The sequence below is a fragment of the Eleginops maclovinus genome, chromosome 10 (genome assembly GCF_036324505.1).
Source record: "Eleginops maclovinus isolate JMC-PN-2008 ecotype Puerto Natales chromosome 10, JC_Emac_rtc_rv5, whole genome shotgun sequence".
Lineage (NCBI taxonomy): Eukaryota > Metazoa > Chordata > Actinopteri > Perciformes > Eleginopidae > Eleginops > Eleginops maclovinus.
Genome location: NC_086358.1, coordinates 10171352 through 10197535, shown reverse-complemented (window position 1 = coordinate 10197535; position 26184 = coordinate 10171352). Strand labels below are relative to the sequence as shown.

General features: G+C 38.3%; 1 protein-coding gene across 7 annotated transcripts in view; it reads left to right on the top strand.

The window, feature by feature from the left end:
• Positions 1–26184, top strand: part of LOC134871237 (calcium-activated potassium channel subunit alpha-1) — a 70823-nt gene that overhangs the window by 33899 nt on the left and 10740 nt on the right. For 4 of the 7 annotated variants that reach the window (XM_063893917.1, XM_063893915.1, XM_063893913.1 and 1 more), the window contains exons 6-21: positions 4547–4622; positions 5399–5474; positions 5625–5795; positions 7407–7498; positions 10588–10698; positions 10810–10915; positions 11023–11105; positions 11485–11554; positions 11722–11877; positions 12103–12212; positions 12524–12592; positions 13044–13130; positions 13763–13839; positions 15771–15944; positions 18465–18497; positions 21833–21926. In XM_063893917.1, coding sequence (XP_063749987.1) covers positions 4547–4622; positions 5399–5474; positions 5625–5795; positions 7407–7498; positions 10588–10698; positions 10810–10915; positions 11023–11105; positions 11485–11554; positions 11722–11877; positions 12103–12212; positions 12524–12592; positions 13044–13130; positions 13763–13839; positions 15771–15944; positions 18465–18497; positions 21833–21926 — 1585 coding nt within the window. Of the gene's footprint in view, positions 1–3160; positions 4447–4546; positions 4623–5398; positions 5475–5624; positions 5796–7406; positions 7499–7583; positions 7676–10587; positions 10699–10809; positions 10916–11022; positions 11106–11484; positions 11555–11721; positions 11878–12102; positions 12213–12523; positions 12593–13043; positions 13131–13762; positions 13840–15770; positions 15945–18464; positions 18498–21832; positions 21927–26184 lie in introns of those variants that run through there. The other 3 variants (XM_063893920.1, XM_063893914.1, XM_063893918.1) reach the window with 3 other exon arrangements.

Sequence of the window (26184 nt, the reverse complement as noted above, 5' to 3'; positions counted from 1 at the left end):
ACAACAGGTCTAACAGCTGTCAGTGAACGCACCAGATAATCTCAGCACCCCACTAAAGCTGCGAAAAGAGAACCACCAAGTATTTTATGGCACAGCTGCAATATCAGCCACATATGTTTGATATTTTTGTCATGGATTTCACTTTTTGGGACGTTGCATGACATGCATGAAAAGTCCAAACGATCCTCATTATTTCTGTAAAATACTCCAGCAAATAAAAAATGTTGCTCCAGCATGAAAATTATATAGCATGGCGATCAAAAAGCTTTATTTGCTTTACTCGTCTAACTTATGCTTGTTTGCATGACAATGCTATCAAACATTGTATGTATATCATCTGGTGTGCCATTTAAACGATTACTTATGCAGGTTGATTTAAATGGAGATGTTATCCCTTCAATGGCTTCGGTCATGTCTTTTCGGCAGTGGCCTTTGTTCTGCAGGTGTTTTTCACATGCCCTTCACCTCTCCAGCACACCTGCAATAACACTCGGATGAATTCAAGCTATGATTGATTGAAATACCTCAATGGATAAAAATGGTTAATAGGCTTTGTTGAGGGCTTGAAGGCTTGAATGGAAGCCAATCTCCTAAATGTGTGAAACTCATCACTCAGAAAGGTCTGTGAGGAATTACAGGATTAAGGGGGAGCTTTTTTTGATGCATTACAGGTTTTTATAGCTGCGTTTCTTCTCCTGTCAGCCGAGGAACAAGCCTACCGTGTTGCTAACACCAGCAATGAACACCCTCTGCTTTAGAGTCAATATGACAGCTTGATAGGTACAGTTGCACAACGTGCCGGAGTATTTCCCTAGGCTGATGTACTGTGACTTATGGTGTGAAAACAATAAAAGCAGAGTTTGCTAATGCTGGGACCTGGTGCCATCTAGTGGACACAGGACAGTACGACTGGTTAATTTAGGTTAATCTCTGTGTTTTCCTATGGCCAATTTATATGCAACATTTTAACATGTGTACTTTTTTGTTCTGATTTCATCTTTCTTCACATGCATATTGGTTCTGGGATTCATGCACCTGGCACAGTATTATCTTATTTTCACTTCATGCAAGACTACACATGTTTTTGTATTGTGTCTAAAACTGTATTACAATTTAAACACATGTTTGTTATTCATTCAAGACATTTCCTGTGGCTTTTAGAACGGGAAAGAATTTTGACAGAAATAATCTCGGCCAATATGGTCGGGGAGCTGTGGGTCGTGCAGGATTAGTGACTTATTTACTGTTAAGTTGAACTGAGGTCGAACAAGTGAGGAGGTCATGCCCAGCTCAGCAACATCTGTTCGCAGCTGTCCAACTCCCTCTTCTGATCAAACTCCATATTTCACTGGTCGCTCTGACAGTCTGCCAATCCTGCTGTCTGAACATTTTGACACACATACATATGCCATATGTGCTAAATTTCTTTCATACTAACATTGATGCATGGGGTAGGGAGAGCAGTACGCACATTGTTGATGTCGCATAGAAGATGGCGAAACAACATGCAGTGGCTTCATGCGTATAAACACTTTTTTACTACAAATCTGAACTCAGTAAAGGTGACTCTGCCCTGCTTCAGGGGTAAAATACAGGCAGAGAATTAATCTCTGACAGTTGAATAATCAAGTGATAATATTATGAGAGAAACAGAACATAATATATTCATCTCTTGGTCCCCACTCTTTCTCTCTGAGCCGAAGTTCAAAACTCTTAAAGAGGCCTTTTGTTCTTAACTAACACTTGATGTCTTCAATTTTGAATGCTGTAAAGTAGTGTATATTGAGTACTACAATAATAACAATATCAGATATTTATTAATGAAACTGTAGATAGATTTCATATTTTGTATGTTTAACCCTTTTTGCTTTTGACCCTTTAATTCAAAGTAATCTCTCCTTGCGCCATATACAAGTCTCACAATCGGAAATTCTCATATATAGTGATATATATTTTCTTATTTAAAGAAATAGTAAACTGATTAAAAAGGGACTCGCATGTTATAATAATACTACATGAAACAGCTCAGATTAATGGAGAGACTGAAAGATTAACATAACTGTGTGTAGTAAAAACATCATTTGTTCTTACTGCTAATCAGTTTATGTTGTCAACCTTTTGGGGGTCCTGACCTCCAGGTGGGGAATCGCTGCTCTAGGCTATGCCAGCAGCTCATATTACAGTACCATACCATAACACTTACACATTTTATCAACATAAACATACATGTTTCCCTGTATAAACAGTAAGACCAGGGAACCAAAGAGTTAACATTCTGAGGAGGAAATGTATGTTTAACTTTTCCCCCTATTTTTTAAAGAGAAACTGCAAATGAATCCAACATTTTGACCCCTTTTTAATTACGATAGTAGAATTTAGGGCAGTTGCACATTTATACAAACAAATGTTCACATTTCGGATTAAATGGATTTTGCAGATACAGTAGATTTATATCAGCTGTTCTTTTTCTTGTCTTTGCTGTGACATTTTTCATGCTGCGCATTTTGATTTAACATGTACTACAATAGCGGTTATTACATCATCTGTGATTAATTTAGGGATTATTGCAGAAGCACTAAATCCATAAAAAAACACAAAGATTGCCAAAGCTTGTCATTTTTCCATAAACAGCTTTGCCGGCCATTCACATGACTTGTTTCCTGCTATAAAGGCGAGACATGCTGTTCTTGTCCAAGATTAGAGAATGAAATTTGGTTTGTCGGGAGCAGTTGTGGGGTTATAGGAATTGTGGAGCCAGCTGATGGACCGACACGCTGCCTGGCCTCTTCCTTTCCCTGGATGAATCCTAAAGGAGCTTACACTCTAATATCCTGATGGGAAAAGGGTTTGCTTTAAGCTCGCTGAACACGCCTGATCACAGCGAGGATGCTCTGAAGGTCTGAGGTAAATCAAATCAAAAAGGCTTCTTCATAAAGAGTGCTTTGAAGCAGACCTGTTGGACGGACGCATCATGAAAGCACCTGATTCTTTTCGCTTCTTCACTCTTTTTGGAGGAGGATCATATTTGTTTTTTACATGAAACCTTGCATTGTGAATGCAGAATAGCAAAGATGTGGATGTGAAGCAGATTTTGGACTTTTTTTGTTTGTATACCTACAGTAACTTGCAGACATGATTCCTACAAAGATGTTAGTGTACAGGGGGCCCGATGGAGGCACACACTCTCAGACGATTTCTAACACAAGAAGGCGAAAGAAATCGACCGGGGAGCTCTTTCAGAAGGGCTACAGGGTCAGGATGGTCCACGGGCAGGTCAGCGAGAAAGAGGACCAGGACGGCATCTGCCACAGCCTCAGTTCATGCTTCCGTGTAATCTCCTACTGGGGTAAGACCTGCTGGACGTGTGAATGAGGGGAATCTCATATAAAGCTGAGGGCTGGCGTGTCCAGAGGTGTCTGGACTCCAGCTGGAACTGGTTCAGGTTCAGGATTTGCTCTGTATTATACCCCCCATCTGGCAAACTCACTTGAAATGAAAAACGAGCTCTGGCCAGGCACACCATGAGTACATCATTCCCTAAAAGATTAGTCATTTATATTTCTGAGGCTAAATTATGTCCCGTAACATCTTTGATTTGTCTTATTTGGCATTTTTACTCACAATCAATGCCAGCAAGGAAATGTGTCCCCCCACGATTGAAGCATGCAGAGATGGATTTCACTTGGCTTGAGGTGGCTTTTATTTGTTAATGCAGCACCGACACTGCGGTGGATTTTGCTGTTTTCAAACTGAGTCACATCTATGAGTCATTTGGCTTTGACTCCTATGTTATGTTTAATTTACTTTAGTGAATTGTACCTAAAGAAAAACAAGAAAATGCGTCATTTTGCCTTATGAGAAAAGATTTTATAGGAGATTGGTATATCTGTGTTAATAATCTCAACGTTTTGAACAGACACTTTGGTTAACTGCTTATAAGGTTGTGTTTTAAGGTATATGTAGCTTAAATGATGAAATGATACAGTCAATCAAAGATCATGTACGGGAGCTCAGGCTGGTTTGTCACTGCTGTTGTGGTTTGTGTTTTGCCGTCCTTGAACTCTTGGCAAGAGGCTCAAGCTTTTTTTCCCACATAAATACCCTCAAATGTAGGTTTTGACGTCACGTTTAATCATTGAGTTTGCTGTGACATCGTCCACCTGTCTTTAATCCAGGTCTCTATCTCGTCCATGATCAGAGTTCTCCCAGCAGGAATGAAATGTGTGTCAGGTAGACGCCGGTGCTGTTCGAGGCTCCTGAGATTAAAAAAGACTGGTGTCAGTTTGTGAGGCGACATCTGGGATGTAGAGTAGCTTTTGTTTTTTTCAACCTATTTCGAAAGTTTATTTTCTGATACAGTGAGGCTGTGTTTTGCTTGGTTAGTTGGAGTATACTTTTTTATCAAAATGAATTCAAAGTGGATAAACATGGATGAACCTCTGAAAGGTACTGTGTTTTTGTTAAACCACCGTCGAAATGCTTTGGATGTTGTTCAAATTGTTATTGATCATCTCTGATAACTTCTTTATGGTCTCTTTTCTCACAGGCTTGAGGTTTTTAAGGGCCTTAAGATTGATACAGTTCTCAGAAATTTTACAGTTTTTGAATATTCTAAAGACAAGGTAAGATTACTTAAATTATTCAACCTTTTCCCAATGTAGCAAACAGTTTATAATGTGTAAATATTGCATGGACTTCTGCATGGATATGGCTTTATTTTGAAGGGGAAACTCGAGCTCTGATGCAATGTTTTGCCTCAAATTTTGCATGATGATATGTTTTCATTTGCTTTGGTAAATTGATATAAAGTTTACTCCTCAGTACTACAGTTACGTGCCCTCGAATGATGGAGTCTTAAGCGATACAGCTTTCTGTTTGTCTCCTCGCTGTTTAGAATTAAAGCTTTCTGCACAGATGTCAGACAGAGCTTACAGCGTAACAAAATGCTTGAGAATAATCTCCTCTCTCATTCACTGAGATGAAGGTAAAAACAGAACAAGTAGGAGAGGATAGAGGTCATGCTAGCAACAATAACACATATACTCTATTATTTTAGAATAGCACACGTGAAAGTCTCACGTTCATAGTGAGGAGAACATTTCCCTATAAAATGCATGTGTGAAAGTAAACATCTCATAGAGCCGACGACTTTTATAACCAACAAAAATAAAACTAAGTATGCACTTTAATCCCTAACATATTCTTTAAAACATAATTGTCATAACATGAAAGTCATTGCAGAGAGCTGAGCATGCTATGTTTTTGTTGAATCAAGCTTTTGATATATGATATTTGAGAGCATTTATCTTCCAATCTAACAAATTACATTTATTTTGCTGATTCCGATATATCAAATAATGAATGACTCGTATTTTTTGTTCCGTTCTTTTTGAAATAGCAACTCGATAAAGCTGGTAAACCTGTGTTCAATCTTCATAAGCACATGGCTAACTGCAGCAGGGTTTATTCATTTGGTAAGTTAGTGGGAGCCATTCAAGTTGATGGGAAAGCATTTTGGTGTTGTTGGGAATGGCTGCTCATTTTATGTACCTTTATTGCAATGTCAAGATTCTCTATTTCTATGGTTTTTTGGTTGTTGTTCACATCTCAACCTTTTTCTCTAGGTGGAAAACTCAGGGGATCCCTGGGAAAACTTCCAGAATTTCCAAGCACTTTCCTACTGGGAATGTGTCTACTTACTCATGGTTACCATGTCCACTGTGGGCTATGGAGACGTTTATGCAAAAACCACCCTGGGCCGGCTGTTTATGGTCTTCTTCATCCTTGGTGGTTTGGTAAAAATCCCTCTCATTACTTATTCCTGCTTAAAAGCCTCCATGCAACCAATCATCACACCCGACAGGTGTTAGCTAACGCCGGGACGTTCAGGACGCCCTTCACCTGTTGTTTACATAGGGGTGTGTTTGTGGCTCTCAAATTTCCCACAGTATGTTGCATGTCATCTATTGTATCAGTTGTTTGCAGTAATGTTTATTAATTCATATATGACATATAATATTGAAGAATTTGTTATTAACTTTAAAAGTATTGCGGTTTCAGGTAGCTCCACCCTCCTGCCTCCCCTCCCTCTTTCCAACAAACACATTGTCTCAGCGATGACTTTTATGGTCTAGCTGGATGGATGTATAGCAACATTAGCTCACATATTTAACAGCTATTAGGCAATCAATTGCATTAGGGGAAGTTTTTATACGAGAGGATAAAAATAAATCTTTAATGTTACGGAAAAAAAAATACTTACCTGTAGCCGAAGATAATTTAGAGGACATTGTTATCCTGATCATGAAGTTTTGATCGGGGGAAAAAAAGGTATGATGAAACGTATAATAAGGAGAACAGAGAGATACGTTTTGTATTTCCATGGAAAGCCAAAGCTACCTTTTTAATCAGTAAATGTCAGATTCAAGTAAATCTCTCATTTATATTGCAAGAAAAAAAACGGCATCTTTATCCGGATGGAAGAACAAAGTTATGGTGTAAATGTAAACATTGGTCGAACCAGCAGAATTATGTTTTAAATAATGGAGACGCTAAACTTTTAAAGATATCAAATTTGTCTGGCAGCAGGATTTAATTATAATATTAACCTTGGTGTAAATATACACAGATTAAGTTAAAAACTGGAACAAATTAATACAAGGGTATATAATATACAAGTTACTGTCTGAACGTCTGAAATAACAACAGTTCTGCAATTTCAAAAAACTAAACGGATAAAAAACACATATTTTGTGTTAGTGTTTAATGACTGTGGATTTATTTTCTTGTGGTTGTTTTTCTTGATGGATACAAAATATATAAATGGTCTTGTAGTAGCCTGTAGTAGAACTAACCAGGATAACATGTTGCTCATAAACACACAGAGGCATCAAGATTCAACAATTTTATTTAGCTCTGAGTAAAATCTGTCAAATATAACTTGATCCCCTGTCAGTTTTGTAGCCAATAGGAGTTAATGTTTGCCATCCATTCGGCTGTGCTGTTCAAATCAACTTGACAAGTGTTTGTTGGACGAAACATGGCACATAAGGCTTTTTCTTAATTTTTATATTTTCTATTTTTCTATCGCAGATTGACATACCACTCATCAGCTGTCATTTTTCTCCTATATTCTGCCAATATACGTAAATATTGGCCTTATAATTTCCTTTTCCACGTTCATACTTTTCTTGACATTTGGAATGTAACTGATTGACCTTAAGGCTACATTCAGACGGCTAATTTGAATTAAGCTTTTATTTTTTATGGATAAATACTAATACTCCTCCTACACAAAGTAGAGTTCCTCTTTTAAACGTATTTCTTTAAAAGTAGAAATAGAGGACCTGCTCTTCTCTGCCTATCTTTTTTTTAGTCTCTTCTTCTGTCTCCTATCTTCTCCTTAGGCCATGTTTGCGAGCTACGTCCCTGAAATCATAGAGTTAATAGGAAACCGCAAGAAATATGGTGGTTCCTATAGTGCGGTTAATGGGAGAAAGTAAGTATTAAAGGAGGCTCTACTGCCTCCGCCGCAGTAGAACCTTCTCTGCATGCCTTTTTCTTTTTCTTTTTCATGCATGTAGGCCATGTTTGCTCGCTACGTGCCAGAAATTGCTGCTCTCATCCTTAATCGGAAGAAATATGGAGGGAGTTATAACTCGACCAGAGGCAGAAAGTAAGTCAAACAAATGAAAAAACAGCAAACTTTTATTGGTGTGGTTGTGTGACTAAAGTGGCTCTCTCATAAAGAGGTGACCCTGATTTTTGATTAAATAGACATTATGAAACTGTAATTTGAGATGTAATGATCTCAATTAGCACTAAAGTCACACTGTGACTGAAGAACTTGGCCAGGATTAATGTGTAGACTTTACTGTACTGTTTTGCTGCTGCTTTTATGTGTGCAAGCTGTCATTGCTGTATGTCATGGATGAATGTCTGCTTTTACACTGCAAAAACATCTCTATCTCACAAGTTATTTTTGTCTGTTTTTGGAATAGGCTTTCTTTAAGGTAAACTGGATACTTTTGACTTGATTTTGAACAACTGAAAACAGTTACATTGACATAAGAAACATTTTTGATTGAGGGAAACTCATTTTAAAGACTCAACTTTGATTAGGAGTTTGAGTAATTTTATCACCAAACACATTCTTTGAGAGCTCAAAAATAGACAATCATGACTTAAGGATGAATATTTTTGTTGCGTATTTATGTACACATGTTATTGTCATGTTTAAAGATGGCACATGTTGGATTTTCTCTCAGATCTATCCCAGTGATATAAATTGTGAATAAATCTATGCTACTTTTGGAAAAAATGGAGGAATATTTCTTATGAATATATTATTTTGAAATCTATTTTTCAAAAACTTGAGCAGTCATTTTTGACACTGATTACACTTTGAACCAGCCTTTAAAAAAAAAAAATAACATATTAAAGAAGGATATTATGCTGTGCATGAAAAACAACTTTCTGAAGTGTGATAACCCCCACCACACCAGTTCACAAGTGTATGAGAATTCACGTTACTTTTTTTCTACAGTTTCATTTTGAGAGAAAATCCTACATGATTTGTGGTGTCCTACTTGTAATGAAGCTGCTTATTGTCAATGTACATTTGTGCCAAATTTGTGTTTGTAAATCAAGTGTTTGCGGTCATCACATCAAAGGAAAATGCATATCAATAGTTAGCCAAATGAATACCTTCACTAGTACACAATTTACTGTTATTAGACAATTATTTTTAAAGTAATGAGTAAACAGAAATTTAGTGAATTTATGAAAAACACTACTTTTTTTTTTGACAAAGTAATTGAGAGATTGATGAAGCCACAATAATTATATTTATAAAGTTGATAACTCCAAGCTTCACTGAATTCAGTATTTCATTATTTTTTAATGAAGTGATTCAAAATCATACATACAGTGGAGTCCTGTGTGCCATCGCTTGCTTCATGCCGATTTTTGAACTTTTGTTTCTCCGTCTTGGGAAAATTTGTGCTGCTATGCTTGTTCTTTTTCATGCTTTGCTTCTGAACATTCTTGGCCTTTATCTTCAGTCTGACCTACACCCGCAGGACTAACATTTATCTTGAGTTTATAGTAATAGTTGACCTTTTGGTGAACACACTTTTTTTGGATGATAAGATTGATACAACTTTCATGTCTGTACGATAACCAGGAAACTAGAGCCAAGAAGCGATTAGCTTAGTTTAGCAGGTAATCCCAATTTAAATACAACGTATTATTTTTACATTTATTTTAGATTGTGTTTGAAATAACCTACAATGTGTTGATTTATGAGATTTAAAGATGCTGGTATGTGAACCAGAATAGCTGTTTTCCCCTTCTAGACTAAGATAAGCTTTGTTAGCTTAGCACAGACCTGAAGGTAGCATCAATCATCTTATCCAACTTGGCAAAAAAAAGTGAATTTCCCAAAAAGTCATACTATTCCTTTAACATATAATATACACATTAGTGTCCAAAGATCTGCCGCTGTTTCTAAAGATAGTGAGATTCTGCTTGATGCCTCCAAACAAACAACTGCTTATTGTAGCATTTTTCTAGTATTGTGCTTGTTCACTTAGTTTTGAAGAAGTCAGACTTGGTTTGGGAAACTCTTAAACCAAATCATTTCTTCTTTTGTTTAAAAACTAGACCTTTTTTTTTGTGTATTGTGTACAATTTTGTATTTGTTATTTGGTCTACTTTTTTTATTATTGGTGAATTGAAAATGTTTCACCAAACTTACAATGTACTAGTAGATTTAGAAAAACAAAAGTTATAATTAAAGTATTTTATCAGCTTACAAAGTAGCTAAAATCTGAAAGTTTAAAAAATAAATAAATCTGGAGATGTTGTTTTTATCACTCTGTTTTGGATGTAGCGCCTTAACATTTGAATATTAACGCATCATTATTTTCCTATTTCCCTCTTCTTCATCATGTCTACTTGTTGTCATTAGCATCAATACTATAAATGTATATTCATCAATTTTCATTTACAAATCAGCCAAAAAACTGGTGAAATAATATGTTTATTGTATATTGAAGCCAAAAAAACTTCAAAGCTGTAAAGCAAGATGAAACAAAATGTTTTTCAAACAAATTTGGAGTAATGTTCTTAATAAGAAAACATATCGACCTGTGTTACTATCATTTTAGTTATAAACATAAACTGGGTTCCTTGCGTAAAGGATCTGTGATAATGTGGGAATTGAGATAAACTGTGTGCTGATTTTATAATCTCCATCTAAGTAAACTCTGATCCTTTATAATCTCATACTGAAATCCACAGTGCTCTCTGACCTTCTCATTCAGTCCTCTCTCGTCACGACAGGAACATGAAACATCCTTCCTGTAACATAGTTTTCATTATTTCAATTCAATCACTTAAATTCAAACGGTAGTGATTATTTTTCCATTACATCTCTTTCATCTCAGATTTACCTTTTGATTCCAGGACAAAGATGAAGATGAAACATCAATTTGTGTGTCTGTCTGTGAGTGTGTCTGTGTGTGTTTGTTAAATTTTAATCTGACTACATTTAGTTTCATTATGATTCTGCAACTCATTTTCCAGGCACATCGTGGTCTGTGGTCATATAACACTTGAGAGTGTGTCCAACTTTCTAAAAGACTTCCTACACAAGGACAGGGATGATGTCAATGTAGAAATTGTTTTTCTTCATAAGTAAGTACAAGCAGAACATTTCCTTACTCGTGAAAGAAAAAATACATCACTTTTGGAGATAAGAAATTATGTTCCTCCTTAGATTAAAGAGTTTCTCTTTTTTTCGCTCAGTATTTCCCCTAATCTTGAGCTGGAAGCCTTGTTCAAGCGTCATTTCACTCAAGTGGAGTTTTACCAAGGATCCGTCCTGAACCCTCACGACCTGGCCAGAGTTAAGGTAACTGACAGATCATACTTTGTCCTCTGTGGCTCAGAGGGACACTGTGCTGTCTATAAAGGTTACACTTACTGATGTCTGTCTGCTGTGTGTGATTTCTATTCCAGATCGAATCAGCTGATGCCTGTTTAATCTTAGCCAACAAATACTGTGCTGACCCCGATGCTGAGGATGCATCCAACATCATGAGGTAAACCCTGTGACTTATTTTACTCGGTTAAGGGGCATCCAGAAGTGTGTCTTCTGTTCCTAAAATAACTGTTCCCTGTTGATAAATACAACACAAAAAGCACATTTAGGGTTTAACTATTTCACATTCAGAAATGTATTTTTTTTAAAAGAAGTAATCAATAATAATCAAGCCCACAGAGATAATATGTATTACAATCTGCAACAAACTGTTTTAAATCTATAGGCAAACATGACTGCCAGCTGCAGATATTGTTGATATTATACATTATGAAAAGGTTTTTAACTGTAGGAGGTTGTTATGTAAGAATGATACAACTTGCCAGGAAAATGTTTTAAAATGTTCTGAGTTTGTTTTTGTAATTTCTTTCTTGCATCAGAGTAATATCTATCAAGAACTACCACCCAAAGATCAGAATAATAACTCAGATGTTGCAGTACCACAATAAGGTTGGTAAAAATATGTTGCTTTTACATTAAATAGTTGTTTGTCTTTGTTGTATTTAATCATGTTTGGGTTTGCTCTGATGTCATTTATTTTAAATAGTTTTATGCTGAACTTTCTGTCTCTCTTCTTTTAAACTTTGTAAATAAGTGTTGAATTTTTTTGTGTTCAGGCCCACCTTTTGAACATCCCGAGCTGGAACTGGAAGGAGGGAGATGATGCTATTTGCCTTGCGGAGCTGAAGCTGGGCTTCATCGCTCAGAGCTGCCTGGCTCAGGGCCTCTCCACCATGCTGGCCAACCTCTTCTCCATGAGGTCCTTCATCAAGGTAGCAAGAGCTAAAATTCACCCATCTGTGCTCACTGGATTAAGTTCAGAAGCAAAGTTGGCCATGAAAAAGTTGTAATATATTATAATAATTGTCCCAGATGAGGCTACATCTGGTGACTGGATGGGGATGAACTTGTAAAAACATATACAAAAATAAATGTTTTGAATAAATAAAACATTGTAATGGTACAAGCTCTTTTTATTTTGTGATAAATCTTTGTAGATTGAGGAGGACACATGGCAAAAGTATTACCTAGAAGGAGTGGCCAATGAGATGTACACCGAGTACCTGTCGAGTGCCTTTGTTGGCATGTCCTTCCCTGTCATTTGCGAGTAAGTACACAGAGACTAAGATTTTGAATGAAGTTCTGCTGTGTGGCCTTTTCTTCTGATTAATTCTCTGTTACCTCATTTAATTTTTGCAATTGCCACTCAAGCTTCCAAACATGTATGAGCAAATTCTGTTAAAACCCTTGAATGACCCTATTTTCATTATGATCAACATCTGGATTTGTTAGTTTGAGCTTTTCAAAAATCCGACCTCTTAAGTAGAAAAAGTTGGCACTCAATGCTAAGACAATTTCCATAAACTAAAAATGTTTACTGTGTGTGAGGTCTAATTATATTGTTATTCTCTTTTGCAGACTCTGCTATGTGAAGCTTAAGCTGCTACTGATAGCTATAGAGTACAAGTCTGATCAAAGGGAGTGCAGGTAAGTGGATGTGATCACACTGTTTGGTTAAAGTCATTCAAATTCATGGGTGCAAAAACCTAAACATGCAGGTGTGTTTGCTGTCCGCATTTACTCTCAGTGATGAAGCTACTTTGAATCAGCTTCTCTGTTTGACTGCAAACACAAGCCGCTTTACAAAATGTGCTAAATTGGTGTGTAAATTGGTTTGTTCACAGACATCAGAGGCATTTTGATAACATCCTGACAAATTAATGAGGAAGGTGGCAGTTGGTTTCTTTAAACACAGCTGAAGCTTTGTGTGTAGTGGTTTTTCTACTATAAGGTGTCATTGCTCACAGCTTTCATCAACAAAGGTTGTGCCAAATGAGCGGGGAAAACGAATCTGCAAGCCTGTCCCTTTGCTACTGCTCAGCAAATTCTGTGATCTTAACTATCTGCTGTGATATATTTGCTCTAAAAATCCTTGCAGCACCCTGATAAACCCTGGAAACCATGTGAAAATGCAGGAGGGGACATTGGGCTTCTTCATTGCCAGTGATGCCAAAGAAGTAAAGAGGTAATAAATGGAAACTGAGATTACACAGAGACTAAAAGTAATACTACTCTGATAGAGGCTTCCTCATGCTCAGTCATTTGGTGTTGGGGGCTGAGGCCAGTGTTTCAATCCTAACAATATGCTAGTTAGCTTAATATGTTTCAAGCTGGTTGTTGTAAGTAAGCAAGTTGTTAGCTGAACTTCCAAGTGAATGTTTTGTTGCTTGCTAGGATGAAGTACCAGAGGAGGATTTATTAGGTTAGATTGGGTGGGGTTGTTCTTTTACCAGTTTGTACAATATGATAGTAAGCTTAACATGTTGCTAGCTGTTAGCTGATGTTAGCTAATGATTTTTGCAACAAATGTATGATTTGTTGCTCGCTAGAATGATTGGCAGTGGAGGTTTCTATGGTAAGTTTGGTGCTTGCAACATACTAAATAACTTCATATGTTGTACTTGAGGCACATTCCACCTCATGCCGTAACACTTTCCTGACTTGTTTTAGAAAAAACAGGGATCACAAATGTTTTGATACTTTCTATGTGCCTTCATTGTTTATTTTTTATTTTATACTGTGCCATTGCAGTGAAGACAAAATGTCTGTAAACACGTTATCGGACATTAACATGTGATTTCTATTTTTCTTCCATAGGGCCCTGTTTTACTGTAAAGCCTGCCATGATGACATTAGTGATCCCAAAAGGATAAAGAAATGTGGATGCAAGAAATGTAAGTGACTGCATGAAATAAACATTGTATAAATGTGTTTAACTTCAGGAACATTTCTTCACAGCACGGAGTTAGCATCAATTTAGCGGTGTGATGGTGTATTTACATGACCTACATAGCCATGTGTCCAAACCAATTAGTTCCTTCATTAATTATTCATGTCCTGTTACTTGTGCCTGAACAAAGCTAATTGGATTTCTTTCTGCAGCCAAAAAAAACAGGTGAGGTCCAAGTTTCCCTTGTAATGCTGCACTTTTGGACCTCTATATAACATTAACACTTGCCGTCATTATTAAGTCAGTTCGGCATAATTAGAAAACTCCACTTTTCACAAGTAATAATTCTGTCAGTTTGGGATTTATATTGTGCGACTTTGGTGACCCGATAAGTCAAGTATTTATTTTTTGTGTCTTGGGATGAGGATTATTTTTTAATCATATTCTCTTCCTTATGATTCCCACCCCTCATAGATACACAGACAAGTACGAAACAAGCTAGTTTACTTCTCTTAAACCACCCGTGAAAACAGTCTTAATATGCATTTTGTCTGTTTGCGTGCGTAGGTGTATGTATGCTATGTTTCTTCTGCATAATAGCTATCTACGCTGTTCCAGTTCATTGATTATTTAGAGTTGTTAACAGGCACTCAAAGAGACCGTTAACGCCACAGGTATCTGGATGGATTGTGTGTCTTGAAAAGTTTTGTTGCTCTTTCTCTTGGATTACGCACAGCTAACACTTACACCTAAACTTAACGTGTGATGTATTTTCTTCCTGCTGCTTGGGAACTTGACACTTTCCTTAAAAATTCACTTAGTAGTGATATATTGTGAGTAATGTGGATTTATATCCCCTCCGAAAACACAGCCTGCTACCCCGACTGAAGCAATCTGTTTGAGTGTACTGTAAATGTTGCATGTAATATGGTTGATGCTGCCTGGATCCCTCTGCCCATTAATATGTGCATGTCACTTTTAAATTGAGGAAAGCATTGACATACAAAGTTATAAAAAACCTAAAAATTATACTGGTATCTTAAAAAAAAGTCTAACTAATTATAACAATTTTAGAAAAAAACCCAGAGAGACAATCAAACAGCTGACTATGTAATACCTAAAGTACACATGTATTTATTTATTGCAGCATCCCTAAACAAAGCATGAACAATATGTCATGCCTGTTTAAAATAGTAATACTCCACTTTACCACCAGATGTCCCCACAGTCCTTTGAACAACACAACATCCCTGCAAGAAGAGCAGAGCCAAAAAATCACCAGCATGGGAAAAGAGGAACAGTTACTGAAGTGACAAACTAATGTATTATTTGAACCATACCCCAACACAGTGTCATTCACAGAGATGGTTGCACAGTTTGTACCAGCATAGTTTTGGGGAAAAACGAGGTCATGGGGTATGTGCAACCTGATAATGTCAAACGGATTCATGGTATTTTCAAACAAGTGTTGGACCTTGTATTTCTAATTCCAGAAACAATGTCACATTTACTTTGACCTTTTGTTGGAGAAATGTCTGATTCACTTCTCAGTTTGAATAGGAAAGCCGTACAATTATTTAAAGTGTGTCAACAAGAGGGAACTCGTAGAAGTTGTCTTTTCTGTTCCTTAAAAAAAAGTCTTGACCTCCCCTTCCCACTGAACCCCAAGTCCCCTTTTCCCCCTAAACCACATCATTTTAAGATTTCATTATTTCCCCAACTACTCATCGTAATCCCCCTGAATAAACCACAAAGAGTGGAACAAATTCTAAATTTAGTTGTGACATTTGCACCCTGTTACGATAAAGTTTACCCTGTGCATCCCAGCAGCAGCCTTCCTCTGTGTCCTGTCTTGCCTTTGTCCACTCTTCCTCCAGAACGACCCTCTACATTAACCTGCTCTTCCTCTCCTCTCGTTTGAACCCGTGACTGTAGCCAAGACGGCCGCCTACAAGAAAATCAGACTGGCATGTTGTTTTGATTGCAGCCGCTCAGAGCGGGACTGCTCTTGCATGCCAGTTAATGTGCGTTGTAACATGGACTCCCCTCGACGCGACATCCCACTCTCTGCTGTCTCTGTTAATGATTGCTCAGCCACTTTACGTGCCTGTAAGTTGTCGCCATGACATGTGCTCTTCAGTGTCTGTAACATGCACTGTGTTATCCGTGCAATGTGTCTTTAGCTTGTGTGCTGTCTAGCTCTAGCAGCTTTGTCGTCACTGTCATGGACATAAATGTTGTTTTAGAGTTTTTAGATTTATGATTTCAGTCACTTCGTGTTCCTCCCTCTGTGTGGCTACTTTTGGAAGTGACGTTTAGCTGTTGTGAAGCATGCCAGTGTACTGTGTTGCTGATGTTTTGTCAGAGAATGTGGATTCAAATTGACCTATAGATAAAATCAACTCAGTAATACTGATTTTTTTTCCAGTCTGTATAAAATAAGCTCCTGAAAGATAATATCCTCCCCTCCAGTGACCCCTAAAACCTATTTAGAACACATTAAAACTGAAGCCATGAAAAATCCACAGCTTTAAATTCCTGCCACAAATCTCTCTGGAACCCTGTCGAAAAATTTGCCTGCATTTCTTCAGATTATTTGTTTTAATAGGAGTGCTATAATGATGTCACTGGAAACTTAATTTAAAAAAAATAATCAAAACAACATTTACTTCATCCAAATATTTCCCCAATGTACCCTCCAGGAACGGGTGGACAGGATAGGATTTTAGATATTTGGTTGTATAAACGCCACTGACAATTCATTTAAAAATGAGAAGGCAGGCTTAAGAGCGCCCGAGGGGATGTTCTGAGGGTAGCAGTACATATTGAGGTTAATGTACTGGTTTTATTCAATTAAGATCAAAAGCTTGAACAACCACTGAGGGTAACATTTCTTAAACATATTCAGTTCACAAACCAGGGCCACGTTCATTGCCAGCAAAGAAGAGATTGTAGTTGCGAGCTTGAAAGCATTGAATTTTAAGGATATTTATTGAATTGTACAATATGATGAACGGGATATGCAATGGAAAAGTATTGGACTGCAAGAGGAATAAAAGACAATAGAGTAGTGCTGAATCATATGATCTCAGAGAAATAAACTGAATTGAGCAGCATATCAATTCTTAAGTGTGATTCCCAGCCAGAGGGCATGTAAAATTGTTCTGATATATCGCAGAAGGCATGAAGAATGTGTTCCAGTTTGCAGGGCGTTGATACACTTTGCTGGAAAACATTGCAGACTGTCATACAGTTTTAGTGATTATCTCTAAATCAAAGACCCTGCTGTGTACAGTTGAACGTCTCAGGGCATTTCCACCCCCCAAAATGTCTTCCAGAGTTGTGTGCTGTGAGCATCGCCTGGCTAGCTGAGCCTCAGCCGAGCTCCCGAGTCGCTGTCGACACGGGGCGGGAGCCGTGCGGAGCGAGGCCTTATGCGGCCTGACATGGAAATTATGTTTGCATTTTCATTTTTGGAGTGCTACCGGTTGTCATGAAACTCAGCCTGACAGTTCCTAACCACCAGGCAGCCGAGTGCCCCCACCCCTCTCCTCCTTACTCGTTGTGGGACAGATGCTAGCCTGTTAGTCCTGTGACTCTGCTCGCGCCCTCCGATTGCAGGCGACAGATGCCAGGACCAGCAAGGTCCCTGTTTGAACATTGCTGTCACTGTCCTGCCTTAAGCTCAATGCATGACCTTTATTGTAAGCAAGGGGTTGAAATAAGGTACTAATGAGAATGTGTGGGACTCACGGCTCCAAAAAGTGACTCACACAAACTTCCATGCACCAGTGCAGGTTGTGTCAGGCAGAGCAGAGGAAGGAAAACAGCTTTTGGCAAGAAAATGAACCATAAACAAGTAATATAGACTTCAAAACAAGAGAACATATAGTAATGTGATATATTTTAGGTACTTCCTGATGAAATGATGTTTAAATGTAACCATAGGTGAGTTTTTTAGTAAATTAAAAGACATTTACACATCCAAGTCAAATAAAAGCAATGTTTTTCCTCCGTTAAAATATATTATTATATGTGCTGTACCATGGACATGCATTAGTTTGAAATATAGTAAATTAATGCTGTTAAAAGTGTGACGTGTAATTTTGAGCAGAAAGAGAATTCATTGATATAAACCAACAGATTCTGCAATTGTTTTGATAATTAATTAAATAATTGACCAAACATCTTTTTAGCTTAGAAAATTGTGATGTCTTAAATGCAGGTAAGCCAGTAATCTCCACCAGGAATCTATAACCATTTTTTTAACCATTTACTTACATTTTGTAGGCCAAAATACTTATCTATGAATTAAAATAAGTATAGCAGATAGCCTGAACTTTGTTTTAAAAAACCACTAACTGTGTTACTACAACACTCAGCAGGAACACTGACACACTGAAAATGATCCACTGTTCCAGCTCAATGACCACATTGATGAAAAGACATGTTCCTAACTGACCCGTGTTTTATTTCTCATTGCTTTGTCCATGTTGTCTTCAAGGCACCACACGTTTTAAATGTGCCTTTAGGAGAAATCTGCAGCCTTCAGTTGTCATTTATAATTTGCTTTCATTACAACCTGATCCTCCCTCTAACCTTTCATCTCTGTCTCTGCATTTTTCTCAGCTAAAAATAGCTATAATGGATATATCAAGTCAAGTAAGTTTTGATTTTCATTCTCTATTTTGTCATTTGTTTTTTTTAACCCTTCCACTTGTGCTTCCTCAGCTATCACCACTTTAACTGTCTCTAACCGGCTGTTTGTCACTGTGTGCTGCTCATCACTCTGCAGTCTGTCATCATCATCCATCATTTTGTTTTGTATGCGAAGCATCAGGAAAATCTTTGAGTGGTTTGTGTTGGGTATCAGTTACAGCTCAGCAGTAGATGGTGCTACTGCTTCACCGTGCGTGGGGATGGATCAATCAGATGAAAATACAACATTTAGAGTGAATATGTGCAAGGATTTATAATGTAGATCCATGCTGTAAAAAAGACAGGACAAATAAAAAATACTACACTTCAGAATTTAATATTTCTCTTAGCCAGTAGACTGAACCATCTGGGCCATCCACTTCAACATGATCAGTGATCTAGTGCGAATCTGCCACAGTGTGTTGTCCTGGGGAAGTGTTAGGCATGTTTGACATGGGGCAGATGAAAAGTGGAGGTCTGGAGCAGGGATGGTAATCTGCTCGACAGCTGACTGTTGAAATAATCATCTCTATTTTCCCATTTAGCTCCTAGACATTTTTTGTGGTACAATTTTCTTCTGTTCCCTTTTTATTTCCTATTTTTAATCATGCCATCTTTACCACTTTTACCTTCACTAAAACACGAGTGGAGCTGTGAGCGACCAAATTTCAAATAGCCGAGTGGATACTGCATTAATTCATCCCTCATCCGGCATAAACTGCACACAGCAGCCAGTGGTAGCTGATTCACATTGTCACCTCCTTGTTCTTATGGCATAACAATTGCTGGAACACCTAAAAAGCATATTTATTAATTCATGTTTATTATAAATATCAAAGTAAATGTCAAATCCAACATTTCATTGGTGGCCAGACCAAGTGGTTAAGTGGTGTTTAATAAAAATGAGGTTTTTTAATTATTCAGCTATTAGCATTCTTATGCCAGAAAGAATTACCCCCAAAAACTAGTGATTGTGCTCTAATTATGATAAGAGTCAAACGTTGTTTTATTAACATATACACTGCAGGTCTTATTCAAGTCAGTTTGAATCAAATCCTATCTTGAAGTTAATGCGAGGAGTTAAAGTGTTGGCTCACACAAAGCAAGGCTTTATGACCCTCCGCTTGTGGTATCTACTCATGCAGATTATATTGCACTTTATGCATCTGTGTTTTGAAATATCTGTCCGTAGGATGAATGCCGCCACCTAACACAACGAAGGTGAAATGTATTTGTAGTGCTCACAACATAAAAAAAAAAGGATTTCACAAGAATTAACATGTCTATTTACTCTGGAATAATTTACATAATGTGAGTAGTTTTAACTGTGACTATTTCTTCAGCAGGAAGTAGTTTACGCTATTGACAATAAGCCTTAGCTTTAGTCAAGTATTTTGTTTCAGTGTTGTGCTACAAATTTAATTTCATTGACCTCAATGGTATAAGGGTTGATGCACAAATCTCAGAACACAAACTGAAAACCTTGGCTCATAAAATGTTTGCTATCGACATAGCAATATACCACTAGAGGTCAGGGAGATTTTTTTGGGGTCAACTGCCCTTAAAAAACAAATCAGAGAATCAATTTATCTGCATTGTACAGATCCTGATTGTGCCTCCTCTTCATTTAGCACTTAACAGCGGTCCCCTAATCCCGTCGGCAGATTATCAATACAACTCTGTTAAACTGAACCACAAATCTGAGGTCTGTAGGGGGCCCCGTAGCGGAATCGCTGTTGTGTCTGTCCCGTTGGTAAACAACCGCAAGGGAAGCCTGCTGCCTGCCGCCAAGCCCCCTGCTCTGAGGCTGGGCATCATAGGCTCTGGGGACCTGTTCTGGGTGGGCCGGCTACCGAGGGTGGCAGAAGAGGCCAGCCGGCTCCAGAGGGCACGTATCCTTCCGGTGAAATACAGATACCACCCCAGTCACTCCAATAAGGGCACGCTCAGTCGCAGGCACTGTAAGGGCCACCTCCCCCCTACCCTCCCCTCGGCGTGTTTGGCAGGCCTGTACTCGACAACAGCACCACCGAAGCATGTGCTTGCCAGGCTGGAGTGGTTGCATGTGTAGCATTCCTTACTAATGACCCAGTGTGTGCAGTTGTCAGCTGTGAAACATTAAATATTGAACAGGCCAAGCAAGATGTGAAGGGCCAGCGTGTTGGAGCATCCCTCTCTTCTGGAAGCCCCCCTCATAATTTTCCATTATAATGTTGCTCTTAGAAATGCTAGCCACGCTGGAACCCTGCGTTCATCTGCGGACGAGCATGATCGTTGAGACTTTACTTTTTTTGATGGAAGCCAGTTTAGTTTTCTTCGTCCTTGACAGCTTGAACTATCATTAAAAAATACTCAAGCGTGTTTTCCATGACGTGTAACAAGCTATTCCCACTATTAACGATGGCTGTTAAAATGCGATTAGCGAAAACACTTCTCGCTGCTTGTGTTTATTTTACCAGCGACTGCCAGGGAGAAGAGTTGTTTTCTTCAGCTGTGATATTAGCTTGTGAAAATATTTGCCTGATTACTTTACTCGAGGGAAACACTTGTAATTTGTTCCCTATGAAGGGCTCAGTGCAGTTTCCTGTAGTGATAAAGACAATGTCCAAAGGGCCATCCAGCTGTACATAAATCACTCTGGCAAGAGGACCAACATGATTATATGAGCCGAGGGCGTCACTCCCAAGATGAAGACCAGCAATCCAGACTGGATAGAGTATTGGCACAAAATAAGCCTTATTTATAAAGCTGGGTGCATGGGTTTATAGGTTATTATCTTAATTAAATGAGAATATGAAGGATTAGTATGAAGAGGAGCTAACCAAGTCTGTCTGAGGACATTTGTACTAACAAGGGATTGAAAAATTCAAGAATCCTAATGCCCTTTGAGGTATTTGTGGAACTACATGATCTTGTTTACTGATTATCTCTGGATTAGTGTGAGTGGTGAATAACACCTCACAGATTAGACTTTAGCAACTGGCATGATGGTTGATGATGGCACTGATGGCATGATTGCATGTTTGCATCTCCACACACATTCATGCAAATGATGTGCTAATGTCTGCTGTCCTTATCATGCAAACATTGGACTGTTGCATTCAAGTTAAAGTGTCCTGTCCACCCCATCTTGTTTACCCAACCCCTTTCCACTCCATGTCTCTGTAACCGTATTATCTCTTTGAATTCACTGACCTCAGATTGTGCTGTCTTGTTCTTTTTTGCTGCCACTGATTTTTGATTTATTCTGATTCTGACTTCTGATAATTCGCTTCCTCATACTGTTTTTTTTATTTTAGTCGAAGAGGACCAACAGTTGGCGTTATCGCCTAAGAAAAAGCAACGTAATGGAGGAATGAGAAATTCTCCAAACTCCTCACCTAAGATAATGAGGTAGGACATTTCTGCCATTTTTGTCTTTTTTGGTTTTAGTTGATTGTTTTATTGGAAGACGTACTGTTGAGTGTATGTTTTATATTATTCAATAACCAAATCACAAAGTTGTTTTGGCAAACATGTTGAACAGCTGCTTTTATCTACTATCACCGAACACAACCTACCCTTTGGAGTAGTGTTTCTGTTCCCCAAACAAATGCTTGTCCAAATATTATTTTCTTTTTAGCCTGTTTTTCTTTTGCCACCAACTTCTGTGAAAAACAGCTGGCTCTTAAGCTGCTAAACACTCCACTATGTTACGAGGTAATCGCTGACTTTGTCTGCTGGTTGATGCAGCGCAGGTATAGTGTAGAGTTGGTTTATTGACTATGTGCCTGCTGTGCTGAGAACAAGGTTAAGAGGGGTGCAAGTGAACCAAAATGTGAAGTTGCGATGCGTACAACCAAAACAGAGCTGAAAGATGCTAAAATGCTTCTTCGAGCTGAAGGGAAATTGAGGCAATAAGTGTTATATCGACCTCAGTAGTTTTAAGTTTAAGTTACTCTTTTACTAGTATGCAGTATATAACAGAAATCAGGAAATGGTTGTGTGCGCCTGTTTTTTCAAACATGTAAGACCTGCTGAAGGGCTCTATGCTGCAAGGTTTCCAAGTGACACCCGCAGACTGCAGCTCTTAAACCGGCCTGGCACTAATGACAGTGCCAGGCAGTCAGAGAGGCTCTAAAGGATAGATAGCCCAAGGCTATTCATCTATTGTTGGATCCCTCTGAGCTCTCTTCAGCACGTTAGGCCACAGATGATATGTATCATCACAATGGAAGGAGAATTCAAATGCTACCTTGCTTTTATCTTGTCCCGTAAAATTAAATCGGAGCTTATTGATTTTGACTGGAGATTACGCTGTTGTTCAGCAAGAAGCCATTACAGGGATGATAATAGTAATAGTCATTGTCATTAAGTGCCATGTTACGAGGAAGCAAGGCACCAGGGAAGTCCTGCAGCCTGACGTATACAAAGTGGAATTGTACAGATGAAATTCAATTAAAACTGACAGATGACTTTATGTTCCCGTTGCTAATATAGCTGCTGATCATTTTGCATTATGAAATTAAATCCACAAATGTCTGTTTTTCTTATATATAAATAAGGGTTGTATTATATATAAAAGGAGTGTTTATCTGCACTATTTAGCATTCTGCTTTTGATCTGTGAACTGTTTCTTCAGGTGGGCGTTTGCCATTGTTTGATTGTTATATTTGGTTCAAAGTTGTGTCAAAGTTGATTTGCTCCAGGTGATTTCCAGACTCCTGGGAACAAAACTAGGCTTTTTTCTAAAGCAATAGCCATCAGCAAAATAACAGCCCCCCAAAACCAATCCATCTACTTGCCATGCAAATACACCGTACAGCACAGGTGGATGTGTTATTTCATCCAGCGCTACTGCACGCTGGAGAGGGATTCACTGCGGTAGCCTTAGGGTTACTTCATAGCAACAAGCCGAGAAAAAAACATCTGGGTGTATACTATATCAAATGTGTTTTTACAGGACCTGCGGTCTCAAGGCCTTTGTAAATAAGTAATGATCAACAGATTGGCTGTGGGTTTTGAAGAGCAAGCCTTTGTCAGTTTGCATGATGGGAAGGATTTTCAAAGACTTTGCCTGCCCTCACTACTTATGCTGCTTTACAGTGGTGCTGAAATAGAACATTTACATAATATGCATGTTTAGCTTCTACTTTGTGTCTCTCTCAGCTGTCATTACACTCCTCTAGAAGACACCTGGCTTTATGTTGTGCGGTCATGACGTGTGAATTCTTGTCAAACGTGTCATCTTTACCACTAATGCAGTAAATTATGCTGCTGATGGTTTTCTAAGTTTAGAAGCGCGCTTACAGAGAAGACACTCGCAGATACTTCTGCTCTGTGTAATGAAAAAAAAACACACAAAATAAGAAAGTGATCATCTGTAGAAGCAGAACTGTCTCCGGTTTCCAGATGTATCAGCAAACTAACACATCCTGTCTGCAACTTAGCAATGACGACCTCACTGAAATTAACACCATTTCCACAGGCTCCTTGATGGGTCATAAGACTCATCTAATTGTGGGATGTCACAACGCGTTCGGTCACATCGCTCCGCACCGCGACATACACGTCATGTCTGCTACAGGACTGTTGAGGCAATTGGCAGTGCAAGATAGTGACAGGCCGTCATGGCTGACAGTGAGCGATAGCTATCCTGGCAGAGCTCTGCCTCACCAGTCATCTTCCACAAGGACAAACTGAAGTGACAGCGGCTCCACTGAGTGAGTGGTGAAACATTCGACTACTGATGAAATATTTAGCCGGGGTGTAAAACCACTAAATGCTTTCACTCTTATTGGAACTTCAGACTCGAGTAGAAGGGGTGATGCTGAGTGCAGCGAGAGTTATGGAGGAGGATTGTCATGGATAAGCAGCGCAAAATATATCGATTTGTTGATTCACTAGAGATTTATTTACAACATCATTTATCAAGCTGCTTTATATCATTTTAATTGAATATGTTTGGGCAGCAATTTGAAGTTTTTATGGATGATTTTCACAGCTGTTCAATATTCTATAGACTTATAATCATAATATGTTTACTATAACTGTTTACTCATAAAAATATTTAGTGTACAGTGTCAAGGTAATCATATTGCTAGAAAGACACCAGGTAATATTTATCATACAGGTCCGGTATATTTAATTGAACATTAACACTTACATTTTCAGATCCTGCACTTGACGTTACATTTTGAATTACATTTGCTTTAAAGATGTTATTGTGAGGGGTAGAAAAATGCAGAAAGGACATTTCCTCTCTTACTACTTCCATTCTTGAAAGGACATCCAGGTCTAGCCTAGGGGTATATAGAGTAAGCCCAAGGCGGGCTTTTTTGGCTGCAGTCTGTTGGAGCCCGAGGGATGGTAGTTTCAGCAGACACTTTCATGCATACTTAACATGTTACTTAAAGTAGCATTCTTTTAAAGTACTCACATGGATTAAACAGGAGCCCTTCTTATGGGGAGAAGTATTTAAAAGGTTTTGGACAGAGACAGAAGGCTTCTGTCTGACTTTCAGAGGATAACATCTTCAACTGTGATCTGAATCTGACAGTCAATTTAGTGCAAAGGGAATTGTGTTGGGCACACAGCCTCTGTGGTTAGCTTTGTTGCTATTGTAGTTGATGATGTTTGACCATATTGAGGCTTTTTCTTTATTACGGTTCTATGTTCTCTTTTAGTCTGAGTGGGTTTCCAAACAGTTCAAATCAATGACTTTTGATGGCCTCCTACTGCGATTATGCAATAGTGTTTTTATCATTTTACAAAATGATGTGTCTAAATTAAGGATTCCAACCTAATAATGTAAAATGTCACATCAGTTAATGAGGATTTGGGCATAAAAACACACAATATATTCAACAATATTCACATGAATTTCATTGCTATATTGCATAGTCCCCATTGCCTGTAGTTGTAAATGTGTGATGTAAAGAATGTGTGTTTGTCCTGTACTCTGCCTCTCATAGTGCATGCTGGGATAAGCAACAGCCAATAAACAGTGATATCGATAGCGGAGTATGAACATGCATGGTTTCTGTTAGGAGAAAGACAATGCATATCTTATTTTAAATACATTTTATATAGCCTACCTACATTTGTTTTATATAAATATATTTGTTGGGGTTGTTTTTCTAGCAAAATATTCTACTTGAGAGGGAGAAGAGGTAAACATTATAGAATATTATATTTAAAATATCTTCTAGAAATTCAGTCAAAACTCATTACTCGGAACAAGTGTGGTGAACAGCAGGTACTTGTGTTTAGACCACTTTAGTGGTCAGTGTTGGTTAGGAGGACCTCACCACAGCGCTCAGTGAAATGAGTTTATGTAGTTCTGATGCTCTGTTTAAACATTAATACCCTTCACAAGGAACTGCAAATATGATTGGGCAAATTGCTGAAATATTTAAAGTCTGGTCTGTTAAAGCTTTTACAACGCAGCACACAACGTCAAAAGCTGTATGCAGTAAGGGGGCGTAATTACATCTTCGTGCTCATGCCAGTCAACACAGTGTGTTGCTGCCATCCTCTTCCGCCTGGCTGCCGCTGCTGATGTCACTCTGCTTGATGACATGGCAGTTTTGTTGGCATTTCTGCAGATGGACTCTGACAGGAATGAGTAAAGAGTGGAAAACCGGAAGAAAGCTACTTTTTTTGTGTGTGT